The 22,234-nt window shown below is 34.0% G+C and overlaps 1 protein-coding gene across 1 annotated transcript; it reads right to left on the bottom strand.

The window, feature by feature from the left end:
• Nucleotides 1–19,879: 19,879 nt before the first annotated feature.
• On the bottom strand, nt 19,880–21,823 carry LOC127260273 (uncharacterized). Its single transcript, XM_051287982.1, has 2 exons — nt 21,459–21,823; nt 19,880–21,358 (listed from the first exon to the last, which is right to left on the bottom strand). Exon 2 carries the CDS (start codon nt 21,023–21,025, stop codon nt 19,880–19,882), a length of 1,146 nt encoding a protein of 381 aa, XP_051143939.1. The 5' UTR covers nt 21,026–21,358; nt 21,459–21,823.
• Between the last annotated feature and the right edge of the window lie 411 nt (nt 21,824–22,234).

Raw genomic sequence — 22,234 nt, 5'->3', positions numbered from 1 at the left:
GTTTCGGGTTTTGTTTAGAGACGGTTGGGTTAGTCTCTAAGTTTGAGTCATTAAGTTGTAGATTGAGCCGTCAAAATAGTTTCCCCTATCGTTTGTCGAGTCATTTGGAAATCGCCGGAAGAAGAGAATCGCCGGAGTTCGCTGGAAGTCTCTGTCAGAGGAAGGAGACGCTGCCGCTGCTGTTGCTTGTTCATTGCCAGTGGAAGCAAACCGCTGCCGCCGAGTCTGAGGATGAATTGTACAATATCTTCAACAGGGAGTGTTTGGTTACTTTGTTCACTTTGTTTGTTTGTGTTCTTAAATTTGATTTCCAGAAATTTGCCTTTTACTTTCAATTTTGTTGGACACATTCTAGTTGATGATTTTGTTGCTTGAAAAATTATATAAAAACACCACAGTTGTAGCAAAGCCAAATCTGTTAAACCATTAAGTTTGCAGAATTTTCGGGTAAATCGATCGTTGGTAATAGATCAATTTTGGTAAAAGGCTAAACTCTTTTTTTTTTCTCTTTTTTTTTTTTTTTTTATAATTCTTGGTGAATCTAGGATTTTGGTGAATTTTCTGATTGCAGATTAGATTAGGTGCTGGCTTGTCGCAAAGCTGAAAAATAAAATATCAGTTCCTACACCACAAAAAACTTGCAAAATGCAGTAGTTCGGTGAGTAGGATCGTCTCCGCAGGGAACAATAATAATATTGAATATTCGGTTATCTATAATTATACTATATATATAATTGGGGGTTGTGTTGAATTTATCACACTAAATTAGGAGAAAATAAATTCGCTCAACTAAATAAAATAAAATAAAATGCAAAGCAGATTACCAAAGATGATTAGACTCTAGCATAGGCATGAATTTTTCATTCGGGATATGAAATTTGATTATCGACTAAAAGTCAAATTCATCGACTAGTTGGATAAATTGGTTATAGTTGATCTATACGCGTTCACAACCAACCTTTCCTTACTCTTTCGATAGCTAAGGTACGACCGTTAGCTATTTCTCTAATCGGGAAAGAATCCTAGGTACGACCGTAGTTTTCTAACTCGACAGCAATAATAATAAAAAAAAAAACTAGAAAGGTCCAATTCAATTTAACAAGCTCCTACGAGGATTTGTTTAAAATTGATTTTAATTCTTTCCTAGAGTGTTCTTCTCTAGGTTGTTACGCCAATTGGAAAATTACACAATTACGTATGTCAATCCCCAATATAGCTATGAAATCCTAAATTGATACGTGCACAATAATCAATTCAAGATTTATAAACTCATCAATGAGAAGAATTAAAAATATCCAACATCGATGAACACCAATTTTAATCGAAACCAAGTCTTACAATTTCAATCCCGAAGATCAATTCATACCTACACTAGAAATGAAACTACCCGCAATCCATAGCAATTAAAAACATAAAATAAATCAAAGAGTTCATCATACCTTCAAGTTTAAAAATCGACAACAAACCAATTCTAGAAGTGAAGAAAAAGGTGCCCGGAAGTTCTTCTACGTTGCTTTCCAAAGTTCCCGTACGTAGCTTCCTTTTTTTCTTCTCTTCTCTTTAAGAAATGGGTTGTAGTTGAGATCATGGTTTTGTGTTTCTTCTTTCCCTTCTTTATTGGCCCTAACTTTCCTTTTCAATTAATCACTTTAGATCCCCTTTACACTTTAAACCAAACAATTCTTAAATTGCTACTTAACCCCGGAGGACCTTTTTGCAATTTTCATTCTTCTTGCTTCGTGATTACGCCTAAGGACTTCCTGCATTCTGCTTTTCTCTCCAATATGCCCAAAATTTGCCTACTCTTTAACGCCTAGTAGAAAGTTCAAAAACACACCATTAGGAGCATATATACAAAATTCGCATAAAAAAACCGTCTAAAATATAGCAAAATATTTATCTAATATCGCATATATCAACTCTCCCACACCTATCCCATGCTTGTCCTCAAGCATATATCCAAACCAAGAATTGAAATACTCACTAGCGCAAAAGTCACTCAACCATGCCGCCAACTACGTCGGATTCAAAGCATGCAAGAACCAACTAACCTCACCAAAAGTGGAATGTATAGAAGTAAAAGCTCTCACCCTTAAGTATTTAGGCTTTATTCACTCAATGCACATGAAGTAAACGACGAACCCCATAGGCTTGCAAGCAAATCAAATCAACTCCACAATTCATCAAGAAATCAATATTCATAATCAAAGGTCTTAATAAAAGGGTTGTACTGGGGCTTTGGTTCGGGTAGGAAAAGGGATATCAATGGCTAATGCGACCGAGGAATTAATCTATCAATTCATCACATCAAAATGAACGCAAGTCGCACAAACGTATGAATAAGAACTGCATAACAAGAACAACACAAAACTTCCCAAGATTTGATCAATGCAAGACAACATTATACTCACTTTTCTTTTCATGAGTACCTTTTTTTTTTTTATTTAAGACTCAAAATATTTTTTTTCTCTTATTTTTTCACACAACCTCCTTTTTTTTAGTATTTTTTTTAGAAGGTTGGTCAATGAAATACTTTTGGCAAAAATATATATTAATTTATAATTGTGCTACAGATATGAGAACTTTCAAATGCAACTATCGAATAATATAGTGATGATATGCAACTCTAAATAATCTAATGTAATGAATCAAAGAACAATCCCTCGATTTCCCATGGGTTCAAGTAAACATTTGGCTTATTCCAAGAAAAAGGCATATCGGCTCGGGTTAAATATGAACCAAGAAAAATAGGATAATAACATTTAGCTCAAACTTTGGTTCACTAGGGGATAATAGGGATGAAAGTATGAAATTAAGGCCAACAAGGGTAAACCTAGTGCCTTATCATTTTAATCCCATCAATTCTCAATAAACGCGGAGTCAATAAGCATAAGCAAGCAAGTTCTAGGTAGTCAAATACAACATATGTTCACACAATCCAAAAACAAAATTGAGCATATATGATATGTATGAGTGAATTTGTTCAAATAAGGCTCAAATAATTCACTTAAGGGTTCTTTGTTAGAAGGCTAAGCATACTCGTCATCTAACTTCATCAACAAACATGGCAAGATCCTAATGAACTAAGTAAGCACTACAACCTCGGCTTAAAATACACAAGAAGACATGCAGGGAAGTTATCAAATAAAGTATTATATCGCATCAAAAGTTCTAATCTCCCCCCACACCTAGTTGAGGGAATGTCCCTATTGCAAGAAATAAAGATGCAACAAAAGAGCAGAGAAAAGAAACTTCCTTGGAATAGGTGAGGGCGACCGGCCATTGAGAAAGAGACCCGAGACTCGCACTGGTCGGGGCAGTAGGAGGGATCCAACTCTTGCACCTTGCCCATCGTGCCTTCACGCAAAAGAATTCAACAATAAAATTACAATTCCTCAATAAATTCCACAAAACATTTGCACTATAAATTATTCCCGACACCAAACATAAAATTCAAATATGTATTCCACGTGCAATTGACAATTTCACCATCACAACATCATTCTCAATCATCTATATGCATCCATTTATCGATTGCATCAAAGAACCTCTACGAAAATCGCCCAAATTAAAATTCTTCATCATCAATTGATTTTATATAATATTTAGGCAATAATCGATAGAGGTTAACCAAGAGAATGCAATAGATTAAAAAGTAGAACTCCCTAAAATCAAACCGGCAAACAGGAGAAAATCGAAACAATAAAAAGGGCGGCGCTGGCTGGTGGCGCGGACCGGCTGAAAAACAGCGGCAACTGATGGACGACGTTGCGGAGGGGTGGCGGAATGGTGAACGGTTCAAAACGGCTGAGAAAAGAGGGAGGCGGCAGCTCCTGCGAGAGAGTGAGGGAGAGAGAAAAATGATTTAGGATTTTAAGGGTGTAATAATAATAATAATAATAATAATAATAATAATAATAATAATTATAGTAAGAATAATAAATATAGTAATAATAATCTTAACGTAATTGTAATAAATATAGTAATAAATATGGAAATAAAAAATTAGAATTTAATTACTATAATAATAATTATAATTAGCCGAATACGCCATCAAGCCCTACACTGATTAGCAACAAAAAATATATATAACAAAAAAATAATAATAATAAAAAATAAAAATTAATAGCTATTATAATATTTATTATAGAAATAATAATAAATATAGTAATATTAAATTTAATAATAAAAATAAATATAATATATATAATAATTCCCCAAAATAAATCATCTTTTTGCACAATTTTTCAGAATGTAAACTTTCATTGGTCGTGATCACGCCTAAAGAGTTGTACGTTCTGATTTATTTAAAAATTTCTCCCTTTCATCAATCACAACACACTAGATGCGTGACCATGAACTTTGTTCATTATGCTCATACAACCACAAAAATTTCACATGTCATCAGAACACCAAAAACAAGGCATGAAATTGACTCTGAAACACAACAAAACTAAAAGCACAAAAAATCAAATCAAAACACTTGAGTTGCCTTCCAAGAAGCGCTTTTGTTTATTGTCTTTGGCTCGACACAACGTCTCTTAAATTAATCACGTCGCTCAAAAAGAGCTACGCACTCCACTTCTTTGCTCTGAAACCCCTCATAGTAAGACTTAAAATGATGTTTATTCACAACAAACCTTTTATCCGTGCTAAAACTTTGAATCTCACCTGTACCATACGGAAACACATTATTTACCACAAATAGACCTATCCAATGATAACGAAGTTTGCCCGGAAAAATCTTAAGAGGAGAATGATGAAGCAAAATCTTTTGACCAACCTTAAAATTTTTTCTCAAAATATTTGGATTATGAAATTTCTTACTATTTCCTTTATAAATCCTCGCATTCTCGAAAGCTTTGTTCTGAATCTCCTTCAACTCTTGCAACTGCAATTTCCTTCTTTCTCCAACTTGAAAGACTTTCTGCACATTTTGATCAAGGACATCTACACAATACAAAGCATGAGGTTCCACGGAATCATTCGATTCATAAAAAATATTGATATGAACTTTTACACCTTCGAATTCCATGGTAAGTGTCCCTGTTCTAACATCAATTTTTGTGTGTGCAGTACACATAAAAAGACAAGCAGAATAGGTGAAGGATTAGGTGAATTTTCATCATGCATATCTAAAACATAAAAATCAACAGGGAATATTAACTCATTCACTTGCACAAGAACATCTTCAATTATTCCTTCGGGGTAAGCGTAAATTCTATTAGCTAGTTGAATCACTATCCCTGTTTCTTTCAAGGGCCCAATGTTCAAAAATTTAAAAATAGACTTAGGCATAACGTTAATGGCTGCACCTAAATCTAGCATAGCTCTTTTAATTTCCATCTTACCTATTTTGCACGGAACGACAAACATACCTGGATCTCAACATTTTTGTGGCAATTTTCTTTGCAGCACGGCGGACACAGTCTCTCCAGCTAGCACTTTCTCGTCTCCTCTCAACTTCTTCTTCTTGGTACACAACTCCTTTAGAAATTTCGCATAACGGAGGAGTTGCTTAATTGTGTCAAGCAAAGGAATGCTTAGCTCCAGTTTCTTAAACATCTCCATGATCTCCTTGTCTTTATCGTTTTTAGCCGGTTTTGCTAACCTATGAAGAAATAGAGCAACATTAGCATTTGATTGAATAGGAGGTTTAGAATTCACTTGATCAGTTGACTTGTTCGCTTCTTGCTCAATCTCCTTCTCAATCTCCTTTTCAGCTTTCTCTTTTTGTGTAACAACCTTGAGACCTTCTAACTCCTTACCACTTCGCAAGACCATTGAACTAACATTGCTTGGGTTCATATGGGTTTGAACCGGTAGCTTGCCTTTCTCCCTCTCTTTCATATCCCGTACCTCCTTCACAACTTGAGACATTTGATCTTCCAAACTTTTAATACTCGTTGTCTCTTGCTGAAATTGCAAAAAATTAGACGCAATTGATTTCACCATATCATATAGAGAGTTACCAGGCATAGAGGCTTGGGGCATGGTCCTTTGTGGTTGTTGTTGTCCATATGACTGGAAACCTGACGGTTGCTGTTGACCATAGGATTGTTGATTCTCATAACTAAAGTTGGGGTGACCTCGCCATTCTGGGTTGAATATGTTCGAATAAGGGTCATAAGTTTTTCTGGGTGCAAAACCTGCAGCACTCACTTCCACCTCTTGTGTCAATGTAGGACAAAAACATCCGTAGGATGCTCAATACTCGCACAAATCCCACATGACTTCACTTGAGCGTTCCCTACAACAAGTTCTCTCACAAAAGCAATTAGCTCATTCAATTATTGTTGCATAGGGGAATTTACCTCAACAACTTCTTTCATTCCCACGACATCCCTTGGCCCAAATTGTTGAGAGTTCATAGCCATGTTGTTCAGCAATTCCCAAGCTTCTCTCAGAGTCTTGTTCATGAGAGCTCCTCCACTAGCAGCATCAATTATCCTCTTGTCAATCGAAGTCAGTCCTTCATAGAAATATTGAATTAGAAGTTGCTCAGAAATCTGATGTTGCGGACATCTAGCAATTAACTTATTAAATCTATCCCAATACTCATATAAAGACTCCCCTGATATTTGTTTGATGCCACAAATCTCTTTTTGCAAATTCGCTGCCCGGGATGCGGGAAAGAACCTTTCAAGGAATTTACGCTTCATATCCATCCATGCGGTCAAATTTTTGGCGAGCAAGTTGAACAACCAATCCTTGGCTGTATCTTTCAAGGATAATGGAAAAGCTCGGAGTTTTATCTACTCCTCAGTGATTCCCGGTGGTTTCATGCTCATACACACCACATCGAATTCCTGCAAATGCTTGTGTGGTTCCTCCCCTGCCAAGCCATGAAAAGACGGCAATAAATGTATTAGTCTAGATTTAAGCTCAAATGCCGTATTATCGGCTATAGCAGGAAAAGTAATACACAATGGATGCTGAATTAAATCAGGAGCAGCTAGCTCCCTAAGAGTTCTTTGTCATTCCATTGGATATATCAAAACTTCTTCAACTTCCTTGGCCTCTTCACCCTCGTCAGAACTAGAGGTATCCGCTAGTTCGATAGCTAGGTTAAGTCCCGGTGACTCAACTTCTTTTTCAATCCTTTTTCGCTCTCTAGCTTCTTTCCTCAAATGGCGTGTAGTCCTTTCGATTTCTGAATCAAACACTAATTCACTTGTACGACCAGTTCGAGGCATGAACCATTAACTAAAAATTGAAGCTAAATAAATAAAAAAAACAACCAAATATCAAAAATTCTTATAATGTTCCCCGGAAACAGCGCCAAAATTGCTAGCCTGTCGCAAAGCTGCAAAATAAAGTATTAGTTCCTACACCACAAAAAACTTGCAAAATGCAGTAGTTCGGTGAGTAGGGTAACTAAATAAAATAAAATAAAATAAAATGCAAGGCAGATTACCAAAGATGATTAGACTCTAGTATAAGCATGATTTTTCATTCGGGATATGAAATTTGATCATCGACTAAAAGTCAAATTCATCGACTAGTTGGATAAATTGTTTATAGTTGATCTACACGCGTTCACAACCAACCTTTTCTTACTTTTTCGATAGCTAAGGTACGACCGTTAGCTATTTCTCTAATTGGGAAAGAATCCTAGGTACGACCGTAGTTTTCTAACTCGACAGCAATAAATAAAAAAAAAACTAGAAAGGTCCAATTCAATTTAACAAGCTCCCATGAGGATTTGTTTAAAATTGATTTTAATTCTTTCCTAGAGTGTTCTTCTCTAGGTTGTTACGCCAATTGGAAAATTACACAATTACGTATGTCAATTCCCAATATAGCTATGAAATCCTAAATTGATACATGCGCAATAATCAATTCAAGATTTATAAACTCATCAATTAGAAGAATTAAAAATACCCAACATCGATGAACACCAATTTTAATCGAAACCAAGTCTCACAATTTCAATCCCGAAGATCAATTCATACCTACACTAGAAATGAAACTACTCGCAATTCATAGCAATTAAAAACATAAAATAAATCAAAGAGTTCATCATATCTTCAAGTTTAAAAATCGACAACAAACTAATTCTAGAAATGAAGAAAAAGGTGCCCGGAAGTTCTTCTACGTTACTCTCCAAAGTTCCCGTACGTAGTGTTCTTCCTTTTTTCTTCTATTTTCTTTCAGAAATGGGTTGTAGGTGAGATCGTGGTTTTGTGTTTCTTCTTTCCCTTCTTTACTGGCCCTAACTCTCCTTTTCAATTCATCACTTTAGATCCCCTTTGCACTTTAAACCAAACAATTCTTAAATTGCTAATTAACCCCGATGACCTTTTTGCAATTTTCATTCTTCCTGCTTCGTGATTACGCCTAAGGACTTCCTGTGTTTTGCTTTTCTCTCCAATATGCCCAAAATTTGCCTACTCCTGAACGGCTAGTAGAAAGTTCAAAAACACACCATTAGGAGCATATATACAAAAAATTCGCATCCAAAAACCGTCTAAAATATAGCAAAATATTTATCTAATATCGCATATATCATTAGGATTTTGGTGAATCTTCTGATTGCAGAGATTGATTGTGTAATCTTGAAAATCTTATTTTCTTTGTTGCTCTAGATTGTTGTTGTTGCAAATCTTGTGATTGATCGGTAATTAATTGCTTGGATTGTGTTTTTGAGTGATTTAATTTGTGGATAAATTTTTTCTTTAAATGACTGCTCCTATGGGTACTTTTTTTAAATATGCAGTAGTTTGATGGGAAAATATATTTTACTATTTGGAAACAAAGAATGAAAAGATGGTACATTTGATGATGATACACCTATGGAAAAACGTGTTGAAATGGATGAATGTGCATGTGCGTGTATTGTGTTGCATTTAACTAACAATGTGTTTAGGAAAGTAAGTAAGTTTTTTAGTGCAAAACAATTGTTGGAGAGGTTAGATGCTTTGTACACGGAAGTAACTTTGTCAAATAAATTGTTTTTGCTTGAAATTTTTTTCCAATTCAAACTAGACACTAAGAAGAGTGTTGATGAGAATATAGATGTCTTTACTAAACTAATTCAAGATATAAAGTTGAGTGGAGATCAATATATTGATGAATATTCTCCGATTGTGCTTTTAAATGCCATTCCCGATTCTTATAGTGATGTTAAATTCGCAATTAAATATGATAGAGATAACATTACTTTAGATATAGTAATAAATGGTTTAAAAAGCAAAGAATTAGATTTAGCTAATAAATCAATTGGAAATTCAAGTGGCAAAGTTTTGCATGTAAAATGTAGAGTTTTTAATAGGAATAACCAAAACAACCACAATAGAGATGATCAATCATCGAATAACAATAAAAAAAATATAAAGAAAAGAATTATAAATCATTGCCTAGGAAATGTTATGGTTGTGGTGGAGTAGGCCATTATATTAAAGAGTGTCCTAGTGTTGCTAATAAAGGTCAAATAAATAACACAAATCAAATAATTGAATCCAATGGTCAATCAAATATGGCTTTGTGTAGTGAACCTTTAGGTGATGTATATTGATTGAGTTTTTATTGTTCTTTTCTTGCCTTTAGTATGTGAATATTTGTGAAATGATAACTCTTTGAAAAATTGGCATTTCGGCTTATTTTCTTGTAAAAATAGGTGTTGTGCTGCTGTGAAAGTTTTTTTGTGCCGCTGAGAATTATTTTTTAAATGCTGAAACTTTGTGTGTGAACATTCGTTTAACTTCCATCATGTGCAGATTTTTTTTTTTAAAAAAATAAAATCAGTGTTGCTGTTTTTTTTTTCAAAATGATCGGGGTCTGCAGGAATTTTTTTTTTTTTGCTAAAATCTGCATAAAAATTTCAGATCTATTAATTCTGAATGTTGGAATACAAGTTATTTTTTCTTTTCTTGTATATCAATTGTGAATAGCATGTATTTTTGTTTCTAGGTGGAGTAAATCAATTCTTGCTGTTGTGATTTGTTTTTGTTGGTGCCTTTTGTGCTTTGTGATTTGTGTTTTCTAGACTAAGTGAATAATTTAGGTTGTTAGTTTCCCGGGAATATCTAAGTATTTGTCTAACTGCATGTTAGTTAAGCTTTGTGATAGTGTTTGCTTAGGCTTTGTGATATATTTTGTTTTTTCTTTGTGATAATGTGTGCAAACCTATATTCTTAGCTACTTTGTGATTGACATCGAATTTCTTGGTGTGATATATGCTTGTCTTTGTGTTTCTATGTGTTCAAGCATGTGATAGGATCCTTTAGTATAAGTGTACGCTATGTCTTTCTTTGTGGTGTCATGACATGTATATACTTTGTGATTAGTTCTAAGGTAGAGTTTGCATGTTGCCTATTTTTTGCGTTAAGTTGTCCCTTTTTTTAATGAGCTATCAGTTTCTGCAGGACTAATATTTGCTTGTGAGTGCAGGGTTTACTTAACATTTGTTGTGAGTGTAGGTTCATTGTGTATGGGTGAATCTTCTCAGGCAATTTCCATGCGACTTGATTAGGCGAAAAGGGTCATTAGGATGTGATGCATCCCTACGGGAGCAACCATCGGTAAATGACTTGGCCAAAAAAAGTTGGAGAATGTTGATATTTTTTGCCCAACCCGCAACCCTTTAACCCGACCCGGTTTTCTGACCCGACCCAACCTGCACCTTATAACTCCCCATTCCCTTCCCTTTTCATTCAAGACAGTATGTGTATCGCGATTCGGTTTTTCCTTTCTCTGGTTCATCTTCTTCACAGACCTTCTCAGTAAGTTTGGGAGTTTTTCTTTCTTCGCCAAAATTTTAGTCTTTTTAGTTCAATTCATTTGGTAATTTGTTCATTTGGGTGTTCTTTGTGAGGTTTTGGGGGAAATCGGTCGATTAGAGTTTAGGGTTCTAAGATCGAGTCCGTTGGTTTGGGGTTTTGTTTGGAGACGGTTGGGTTAGTCCCTAAGTGTGAGTCATTAGGTTATAGACTGAGCCGTCAAAATAGTTTCCCCTATCGTTTGTCGAGTCGTTTGGAAATCGCCGGAGTTCGCTGAAAGTCTCTGTCGGAGGAGGGAGATGCCGCCGCTGTTGTTGCCTGTTCGTTGCCAGTGGAAGCAAACCGCTGCCGCCGAGTCTGAGGATGAATTGTACATGATCTTCAACAGGGAGTGTTTGGTTACTTTGTTCACTTTGTTTGTTTGTATTCTTAAATTTGATTTCCAGAAAGTGATGTTGTCTTTTACTTTCAATTTTGTTGGACACATTCTAGTTGATGATTTTGTTGCTTGACAGATTATATAAACACACAACAATTTCTACCGCTAACCACTATTATATATATTATATATAATATAATATTGTGTATATAAATATATATATATATTTGTGGGACAAGATATATGTATATAATATTTATATATGTGTATATGATATGTATCTTTATGTATATTATAATTTATATACTAAGTTGGAGTGTGTGTATAAAATGCAACCGGGAGAGAGATGTGATTGATGGGGTGAATTTCAATTGATCTCATTCATTTATATATAGGAAATAACACATATACATTTATGGTTGTAAAATGAAACACATAATGTAGACATAGGCATCCACGTTGTGTACATCAATATAATATGTGTACAACACTCCCCCTTGGATGCCTTTGTATAGAGAATGTGCCTCGTTAAAACCTTAATAGGAAAAACCCAATGGAAAAAAATCCTAGTGATGGAAAAGGAGTACAACATTCCTGTATTAATGTGTTCCCCCTATTTTGGACTTTATTTGATGTCTTTAATCCGACGCATTCCAATTTCTTGTAACAGATTGTTGAATGTTGCAGTCGGTAGCGCGTTCGTAAATAAATCTGCAAAATTTTCAAACGATCAAATTTGTTGCACCTTAATTTCACCACTTTTCTGAAGATCGTGAGTAAAAAAGAATTTCGGAGATATGTGCTTTGTCCGATCGCCTTTAATATATCCTCCTTTTAACTGAGCTATACAAGCTGCATTATCTTCAAATAATATTGTAGGAGGTAATATATCATCGGTAATCAAGCCACAATTTTTCTGAATATGGTGAATAGACCTCAACCAAACGCATTCACGACTGGCTTCGTGAATTGCTAAAACCTCAGCGTGGTTTGAAGAAGTTGTTGTTGTTGTCTACTTAGCAGATCTCCAAGAGATTGCGGTTCCACCACAAGTAAATAAATAGCCTGTTTGAGATTTTGCTTTGTGTGGATCAGACAGATAACCAACATCAGCATAACCAATTAATTCATTTCGAGATTCACTCGAATAAAATACCCCGAGGTCATGAGTCCCCTGAAGATAACGAAAAATGTGCTTAATACCATTCCAGTGGCGCTTTGTGGGGATGCGCTAAACCTGGCCAGTAGATTTACTGAAAAAGATATATCTCGCCTGGTACAATTTGCAAGGTACATTAATGCGCCAATAGCACTGAGATATGGTACCTCGGGGCCAAGTATTTCTTTATTTTCTTCTCTTGGCCTAAATGGATCTTTACTAGGATCAAGGGATCTGACCACCATTGGTGTACTCGGAGAGTGAGATTTATCCATGAATAATTGTTTTAATATATTTTGGGTATTTGTAGATAGATGAATAAATATTCCATTATTAACATGATCCACTTATAATCCCAAACAATATTTTGTTTTTCCAAAGTCTTTGATCTCAAATTCTTTCTTTAGATATTCAACTACAATTTGGATCTCTTATGGAGTTCCAATTAAATTGAGATGATCAACATATATTGCAATAATGACAAAATTTGATTCATTTTTCTTTATAAAGACGCATGGGCATATTGGATCATTAGTATAACTTCTTTTATTAAACATTCGCTCAAACGGTTATACTACATTCGCCCTGATTGTTTAAGTTCATACAATGACTTTTTCAATTTGATGGTATATGATTCCCTTGAGTTTAATTTGTATACTTCAGGCATATTGAATCCCTCAGGAACTTTCATATAAATATCAGTATCCAAGGAGCCATGATGATATGCAGTAACTACGTCTAAAAGATGCATATCGAGCTTTTCTCGCACTGCTGGGCTCACAAGGTATCTAAATGTTATTCCATTAACAAATGGAGAGTATGTTTAATCAAAATCTACTCCAGGCCTTTGTGAGAATCCCTGAGCTACAAGACGGACTTTATATCTCACAATTTCATTATTTTTATTTCTTTTCCGTACAAACACCCACTTGTATCCCACATAATGTAGACATAGGCATCCACGTTGTGTACATCAATATAATATGTGTACAACACTCCCCCTTGGATGCCTTTGTATAGAGAATGTGCCTCGTTAAAACCTTAATAGGAAAAACCCAATGGAAAAAAATCCTAGTGATGGAAAAGGAGTACAACATTCCTGTATTAATGTGTTCCCCCTATTTTGGACTTTATTTGATGTCTTTAATCCGACGCATTCCAATTTCTTGTAACAGATTGTTGAATGTTGCAGTCGGTAGCGCCTTCGTAAATAAATCTGCAACATTTTCAAACGATCAAATTTGTTGCACCTTAATTTCACCACTTTTCTGAAGATCGTGAGTAAAAAAGAATTTCGGAGATATGTGCTTTGTCCGATCGCCTTTAATATATCCTCCTTTTAACTGAGCTATACAAGCTGCATTATCTTCAAATAATATTGTAGGAGGTAATATATCATCGGTAATCAAGCCACAATTTTTCTGAATATGGTGAATAGACCTCAACCAAACGCATTCACGACTGGCTTCGTGAATTGCTAAAACCTCAGCGTGGTTTGAAGAAGTTGTTGTTGTTGTCTACTTAGCAGATCTCCAAGAGATTGCGGTTCCACCACAAGTAAATAAATAGCCTGTTTGAGATTTTGCTTTGTGTGGATCAGACAGATAACCAACATCAGCATAACCAATTAATTCATTTCGAGATTCACTCGAATAAAATACCCCGAGGTCATGAGTCCCCTGAAGATAACGAAAAATGTGCTTAATACCATTCCAGTGGCGCTTTGTGGGGATGCGCTAAACCTGGCCAGTAGATTTACTGAAAAAGATATATCTCGCCTGGTACAATTTGCAAGGTACATTAATGCGCCAATAGCACTGAGATATGGTACCTCGGGGCCAAGTATTTCTTTATTTTCTTCTCTTGGCCTAAATGGATCTTTACTAGGATCAAGGGATCTGACCACCATTGGTGTACTCGGAGAGTGAGATTTATCCATGAATAATTGTTTTAATATATTTTGGGTATTTGTAGATAGATGAATAAATATTCCATTATTAACATGATCCACTTATAATCCCAAACAATATTTTGTTTTTCCAAAGTCTTTGATCTCAAATTCTTTCTTTAGATATTCAACTACAATTTGGATCTCTTATGGAGTTCCAATTAAATTGAGATGATCAACATATATTGCGGACAAAATTTGATTCATTTTTCTTTATAAAGACGCATGGGCATATTGGATCATTAGTATAACTTCTTTTATTAAACATTCGCTCAAACGGTTATACTACATTCGCCCTGATTGTTTAAGTCCATACAATGACTTTTTCAATTTGATGGTATATGATTCCCTTGAGTTTAATTTGTATACTTCAGGCATATTGAATCCCTCAGGAACTTTCATATAAATATCAGTATCCAAGGAGCCATGATGATATGCAGTAACTACGTCTAAAAGATGCATATCGAGCTTTTCTCGCACTGCTGGGCTCACAAGGTATCTAAATGTTATTCCATTAACAAATGGAGAGTATGTTTAATCAAAATCTACTCCAGGCCTTTGTGAGAATCCCTGAGCTACAAGACGGACTTTATATCTCACAATTTCATTATTTTTATTTCTTTTCCGTACAAACACCCACTTGTATCCAACTGGTTTTATACCATATGGTGTTTAAACAATTGGTCCGAAGACCTCTCTTTTGTTCAATGAGTCAAGCTCTGATTGAATTGCATGTTCCCATTTTGGCCAGTCATTTTTTTGCCGACATTCATGAACCGATTTTGGCTCTGGATCCTCATTATCTTCCATTATATCAAGTGCTAAACTGTATGCGAAGGCATTATCAATAATTGTCTCTTTATGGTTCCAACATTTTCTTAAAGTAACATAGTTAATTGAGTTTTCAATAATCTCATCATATTCTTCAAGATCGTGATCTTCTGGAGCAATTATTTCAGGGTTGACTTCCTCATTAGATTGAGGTTTATCAATGTCATTCCTGATATTTTCATGATTATCATCATTAATTCCTCTTTCTTTCAAGGATGTTTGTCTTTGGAACCAAGTGGTCTATCATGTTTTAAGCGTGTCACTAGTTCATTAGCACTTCCAATTTGTCCATCAGGGACAATTATTTTAGCCGGAGTATTAGCAGCTTGAATATATGATCAAGTGACTTTACTCGAGTCATTGAATGCATCTGGTAACTGATTTGCAATATTTTGCAAATGTATAATGCGTTGAACTTCTAGTTCACACTTCTTTGTACGAGAATCACAAAAATTCAATGGGATTTTCCAATTAATATTCCTTTTTGGTTCATTTTTGTGTCCCCGTAATGTCGGAAAATATGATTCGTCAAAATGACAATCTGCAAATCTTGCAGTGAATAAATCACTCGTCATAGGTTCAAGATATTTTATAATTGACGGCGATTTATATCCGACATAAATGTTCAATCTACGTTGAGGACCAATTTTTGTACGTTTGAGGGTGGAATAGGAACATAAACAGTACACCCAAAAATACGTAGATAAGATATATTTGGTTCGTGACCAAATACTAATTGCATAAGGGAATAACTATGATACCTTGTCGGCCTCATTCTTATAAGTGTTCCTGCATATATGATTGCATTCCCCTAAGCTAAAACGGGTAACATAGATCTCATCAGTAATGGTTTAGAAATCAATTGCAATCTTTTAATAAGTGATTCTACCAGACCATTTTGTGTATGAACATGAGCAACTGGGTGCTCTACATTAATTTCAATCGACATGCAATAATCATCAAATGCATTCGATGTATTTCTTGATTTGTACTATTTATTAATATAATAATTAATATTTAAATATCTATACGCAAGAAGTCAATAATATTCTTCTTTTATAATAATTAATATTCAAATATCTATACGCTAAAATCCAACGATACTTTTCTTTTGGATGGAAGTAGTATTATTAAAGATAATATTTAAAAATATTATGGTTTTATCCTAACAAATTTGATTTACTATTATCTTATATTTTTAAATTAACGAATAAATTGTATCATCATTACAATGGAACTGAACTGCGTATTATATTTTCTTTCATAAAGACGAGAACTGTTGGTCTATATTTATTCATTTTTTTACTTTAAATTTAAACTGTTTTTTTTTTAAAAATCGTAATATGATCTTTATTTTTATTTGTATATTTAAATGATACACTCTCAAGCAAGTCACACTAGACGAACAATGCGTGGCAGATGACCTGGAGGCGTCGGGGGTTTGAATCCATGACCTCACGGTCATAAGTCCACCCCCACATCACTAGGTAGTCCCTTACGGGACAGATTGTGCTTTATTATTATTATTTTTTTCTTTTGATGACATGGGAACCTGCAGCTGCTACCCGAAAGTACGCACTGGGTAAACCTTCGACTAAACGACAGACAAGTCACACTAGGCGAACCATGTGTGTTAGATAACCTAGAGGCGTCGGGGGTTTGAACCCATAACCCCACGGCCATAAGTCCACTTTCACACCACTATGTCATTCCTTACGGAACTTGACTTGGCATATACTTGACTTGTGTTTGGGCATTGGTTGAACTAGCTAATATCTATAGTCAAGGCCTGGGGCTTGTGGGATAAGCCCAATTGTGGTGAAATTCAATTAATGTAATTTCTATTTATTTGATTATTTTATTTTGGTTGAATGCAATGTGCAAAAGATGGGTGTGGATCTAATGGGAGTGACTTTTTCCTCATGTATTTAAATACAAAATAACCCCTTAACTCAATTAAAAAATTTAAAATATAACTCTCTTCTTCTCATTCTCTTAATAACTCCACCGGAATTATTAGGAATTTTCTTTGTAATTTTCCTTCTTCCCTTAAAAACTCTTTGAAAAATCCTTTCAATCCCATGTTTGATTCGATTCGGAATATGTGATTCCGATTTTGTTCGTTTTATCTTGGGAAGCAATTAGTGACGGACCAAATTTGCTTCAAGGAATTCGCATGTAACGCGAGACTCGAACTCCGATTTTAATCCCTGTTTTATTCAAATTTGGTTTGAATTTTACCAATCTCAATTTCATGATATATTTTCATAACAAGATAAACTTAAGAATTCTCTCTTAACAAGTAAAGATTTTTGTGGATTATTAGAAATATATACTCCCTCCATCCGATAGAAAGAAAGGTTACCTGTTATTTTTTGCACTTAGATTTTTTTTAATATTAGTATTATATTATATTGTAATGAAAAAGACAAAATATCCTTATTAGTATTGTATAATATAAAATTAATGACATTTGTGTAATATAGTGTAAGTTGGAAGAATATTTATTATGTTAGATAGATAGTACAATTATTCAATTAGAAAATTGTAACATTGTTTTGGGACGGAAAAAAATAAAAAATGACGATCTTTCAACGAGACGGAGAGAGTATTATTATTATTATTATTATTATTATTATTATTATTGACGTATAAGTGATAAATATTTTGATTAAGATAATGTTTATTAATATTATTAAAATTTTTGATAAAAAATAATTTAAACCAAAATACATTAGGTAATGATTACCAATTTTTTTTTTTTTTAAGTATGTATTGTTAAAATTTTAATATAATATTAAAAGATACTATATTTCTTTCTAATAATTTTGTATTACTATCGCCTTCATTTTTTTAATTAACGAATACACTACACTAGGTATTTATATTTTATGTGTTGAATTGTTGGTTATATTTTTCTTTTTTTAATGTTTTAATTTCACTTTTTTTTTTTTTTTCAAAAATCGTAAATCCTTGAGTTGGATAACAAATCTCGTAATTTTTATCCTTCGCATTGAAAGAATTCACCACATAAAAATTTTGATGTCTCATTTTATTATTCTTGTTGTTTATTATCTCTTGTTCATTTGTAAAAGAAATAATTACAATTCGGTGAATAAAAATTGATGGATCAGTAGACGATAGACTGCTTAGGCGTGGCCACGGACAATCCTTGCAAATTTTTTGTCATCAAAGCATGATCATGGAGTAATGTATCATCCTTTGTTTTTTTGTTGGCGTGACCATACGCAAAGACTATATCATTTTCATTTTTTATTTTTTCTTTAATTTCTTTCCTGGCCGGGTGTTTTTTCAACCGTTGCAAACCTAAAAAAATTAAAAAATATATTTAAATTAAAATACCACAAAATATAAAAATTTGCACCACCAGTTTAACTTTCAATTTATAAAAATAACTTCAACGGTTAACAAATAATTGTCTAAGGAAGATTAAAATTTATTTACAATCATACCTTATTATGAAATATTATTTGAACCTTATTGACTAAAGTGGGATATGCTATTTGTATTATGGCCTAAAATACCGTTGATGTAATTTTGAAACTCTTTAACAACTTCTTCGATATCTTAAAAGAAAAATCAATAAATAAAAAATCATACAACCCTAAAAATTTATACATATATTTAATATTTTTAAATTTACATAATTTTACCCGTATATCCAATATCTTGAACAAAATAGAATTTCTTATGTGGGAGCATATGTCTAGTTCCCTAATATAACAAGTAGTGAAAGCAGTGGCGGAGCCAGAGCATTGAAGTCGGAGGGGCTTCTCTTAATAATAAAAAGTAAAATATTAGAAATATTGGAAATATTTTTTACATCCGGTGCGACAATTGTAATCGTCGGGTCGCCATATTCTGAAATCTCTGTAAAATCTTTTCGATTTCACATTTTACAGAAATATTTTTTTCAATATAACATACTAGACAATCCGCAAGAAAACCATCTCCCATTGTGTTATGCAAATCAGTCTTATAATCTTCATAGCAGAAAAAGATCTTTCGACTGTTGCAGTTATGACGGGCAAGACCAATGCTAATACTATAAGTCGATATATCAAAAGAAAAGCAGTATCAGCTTTGAACTCAACCATCTTCTTTGCAAGTCCTTCAATATCAGAAAGATTTGAGAAATTTAATTCTCTTCGCACATAATGAATGTAGGATCGAAGTTGTAATCTCAATTCCATTAGATTCTCCCCAGTAAAGTCATCTGAGTACAACTCAGCCATGTGGAATATCTGTTCAAGATCAAAGCTAGCAAATGAATTGCTAGGATCAAGGCAAGCTATGCACATAATCAGCTCAGAATTCAACTCAGAAAATCGGGCATTCATTTATTGAGAAATAACATCAACAACCTGTAGTAAAAAAAAAAATAAAATTAATACTATAAAATAGTAATTGAATATCATTATAAAATGAACAAGAATTTAATTACCTGTAAAAAGATGTCTACATGAAAATGGTGAATATAAGTCTTTCCCTTCCCATCCAATGTTCTTCTTGCCCGACCCGGTATAACATCTTCCATATTAGGCACGAAAATCTCATAATTAAAACAAAATTCAGTTACTTCCTTCAAAAACTCATCCCAACCATTATTTCTAAATTCCCCCAATTCATTTTTCAATGATTGTATCAAACGCACAACAAGAGATATGTTTTGATTCTTCTGTTGTAAAGTTTGTGACAAAACATTTGTCATTCCTAATAAACGCATCATCAAATGGCCAATGAATATAAATTCAAAGCTCTCCATCTTATCAATCAAACTAACCGCAATAGATCGACTCTTTGGATCATCATCATCATCCTCAAATACTGCCTGAATCACTTTTTTTTACCACATCCCATAATTGAAAAAGTCGAAGAATTGTTTTGAAGTGAGAACCCCAACGAGTATCACCAGCTCGAGCTAAGGCCATTTCTTGATTCTTTCTTTTTCCTGTCAAAACACCACATTCTTCTATACATTTGACACGAGCATCATGTTGTTGTTGTCTTAAATTATCTCTCATTTTATATGAAGCTCCGGCAACATTAACAATCATAGAAAGGTATTCAAAGAAATGTAAGACATACCCATTTTTGCTCACGCTAGCAACAACAACTAATTGAAGTTGGTGAGAAAAACAATGGATATAGCGCGCATGCCTATTTTCCTTTAAAATAAGTGCTTTAAGTCTATTGAACTCACCTCGCATATTAGATGCACCATCGTAGCCTTGACCTCTTAGTCTTGATAACGACAATCCATTCTTTGCAAAAAACTCATCAATGGCATTTTTCAAAGATTGCGAACAAGTATCACTAACATATACTACACAAAGAAATCGTTCAATCACTTCTCCATCATCATTCACAAATCTCAGAATTATCGACATTTGCTCCTTTACTGAACTATCTCGCGCCTCATCAATTAAAAGAGAGAAATATTTATCTCCAATTTCATTCAAAATCACATTTCTCACCTCTGTTGCACATGCATTGATAATTTGCTTTTGAATATCCGGAGAACTCAGTTGATTGTTGGCAGGAGCATTTGAATTCATTACACTATTTATTTCTTCATTCCGCTCACAATACCAACTGATGAGTTCAAGAAAGTTACCTCGATGCACGGATTGTGATGACTCGTCATGTCCATGAAAAGCTAAGCCTTGTCCCAGAAGATATCTAATTATATCAACAACAGCAGTTAACCAGGTGCGATAAGCAATCTCCATTTCACTACTTTTTTGCGCAAACACATAATCCACATTATGCTTTTGATCTTTATATCCAAAGCATTTAGCTCTAGCATAATTATGTGAATTATTTCCACCACCCTCGTGCTCCTTGAATTTTTGAATAGCCTTTTTCCAATTTCTAAATCCAATTTTAGTGAATGCATTCTCTCCATGTTTATGGCCTTCACCAAACAAATAGCACCAAAGACAAAAGGCAGCATCTTTAGACATACTATATTCTAACCAGACAAAACTTTTGGACCATGCCTCTTGAAACTTTCTTTTACCCTCACCATATTGACTTAGCGGAAAATCATGTCCTAATGACTGACAAGGTCCATTCACCAAATATCGTCGCCTCAATTCATCTTTGATTTCAACGGGATAACTTTCAATTGGTTTTCGAATACCAGGATCACCAGTAATATCATTCTCCTCATCTAATTATGCCCGCTGCTTTTTTGTAATCTCATTAACATTAATACTAGAATCTGGCTCGATAGAACTTGAAGTGGCGTCTTTTGATTTAGAACTTTTTGGAAGAAAATATCTTTTCATTTTGCCCTAATTAAAAAAAAAGGCATAACAAATAAAATTCATATTTAAACAAATAAAGACAAACTATATAATTTTATAAAAATATAAATCCTAAAAATATACTTACAAATTCACACCCAACAAGAGACATGAGAAATCTGGAACAAAAATCAAATATTACATGTAGTATTAGACAAACTGCAAAACTAAAAATTAGAGTTAAAAAATAAAATAGTGTATTTAGGTTAAAATAAAATAAAATTACCTAAATAGAAAAAAAAATAAATTCTGATACGCAGTGCCTTCAAACTTCAATCATTTTCCTCATGTCGATTTTCGATCCAAATGGCCAAGAAAAGAAAAAAAAATAGAAATGTGAGAAGGAAGAACCAGAGCCTGGAGGGAGGACGAAGTGATAGAAGAAAAATTGAATTGATTAGAGGACAGAGGAGGGTCTGTCTCACTGTCTGGCTGTCTGTGACTCTGCCTCAGTGCCTCTGCGTAAATACAATAATATTTATTATATATTTTTTTATAAATAATAATATAATAATTTTATTTATAGATATATGAATTTAAAAAATAATTTCTTTGTTTAAATCCATAAATAATGAGGATAGAGATAATCAGATAGACCAATAGGATATAAGGTACTGACACAGACTTTTTAATTTTTTCTTTTATTTTGTTTCCATTTTGTATTTCTTTTTGCAGAGCTCCATTAGCAGCCGACCAAATTGGAGGAAGGGGGGAGCCGACCAAATTGGAGGGGGGACTTTTTGCAGAGTTTTCTGTTTTAGCTCTATTAACAACCGACGAAATTGAGGGGGGAGGGGGAGGGGGACAAACGGTAAAAAAAAAATTTAAATCTTTTCTTCCGGGGGCGACGGACCCTCCGGATCC

This window comes from Andrographis paniculata, unplaced genomic scaffold (assembly GCF_009805555.1).
Source record: "Andrographis paniculata isolate CXL003 unplaced genomic scaffold, ASM980555v1 Contig61END, whole genome shotgun sequence".
NCBI classification, from domain to species: Eukaryota; Viridiplantae; Streptophyta; class Magnoliopsida; order Lamiales; family Acanthaceae; genus Andrographis; species Andrographis paniculata.
Note: the sequence above shows the minus strand (reverse complement) of the source record. Positions and strands in the feature narration are given on the sequence as shown.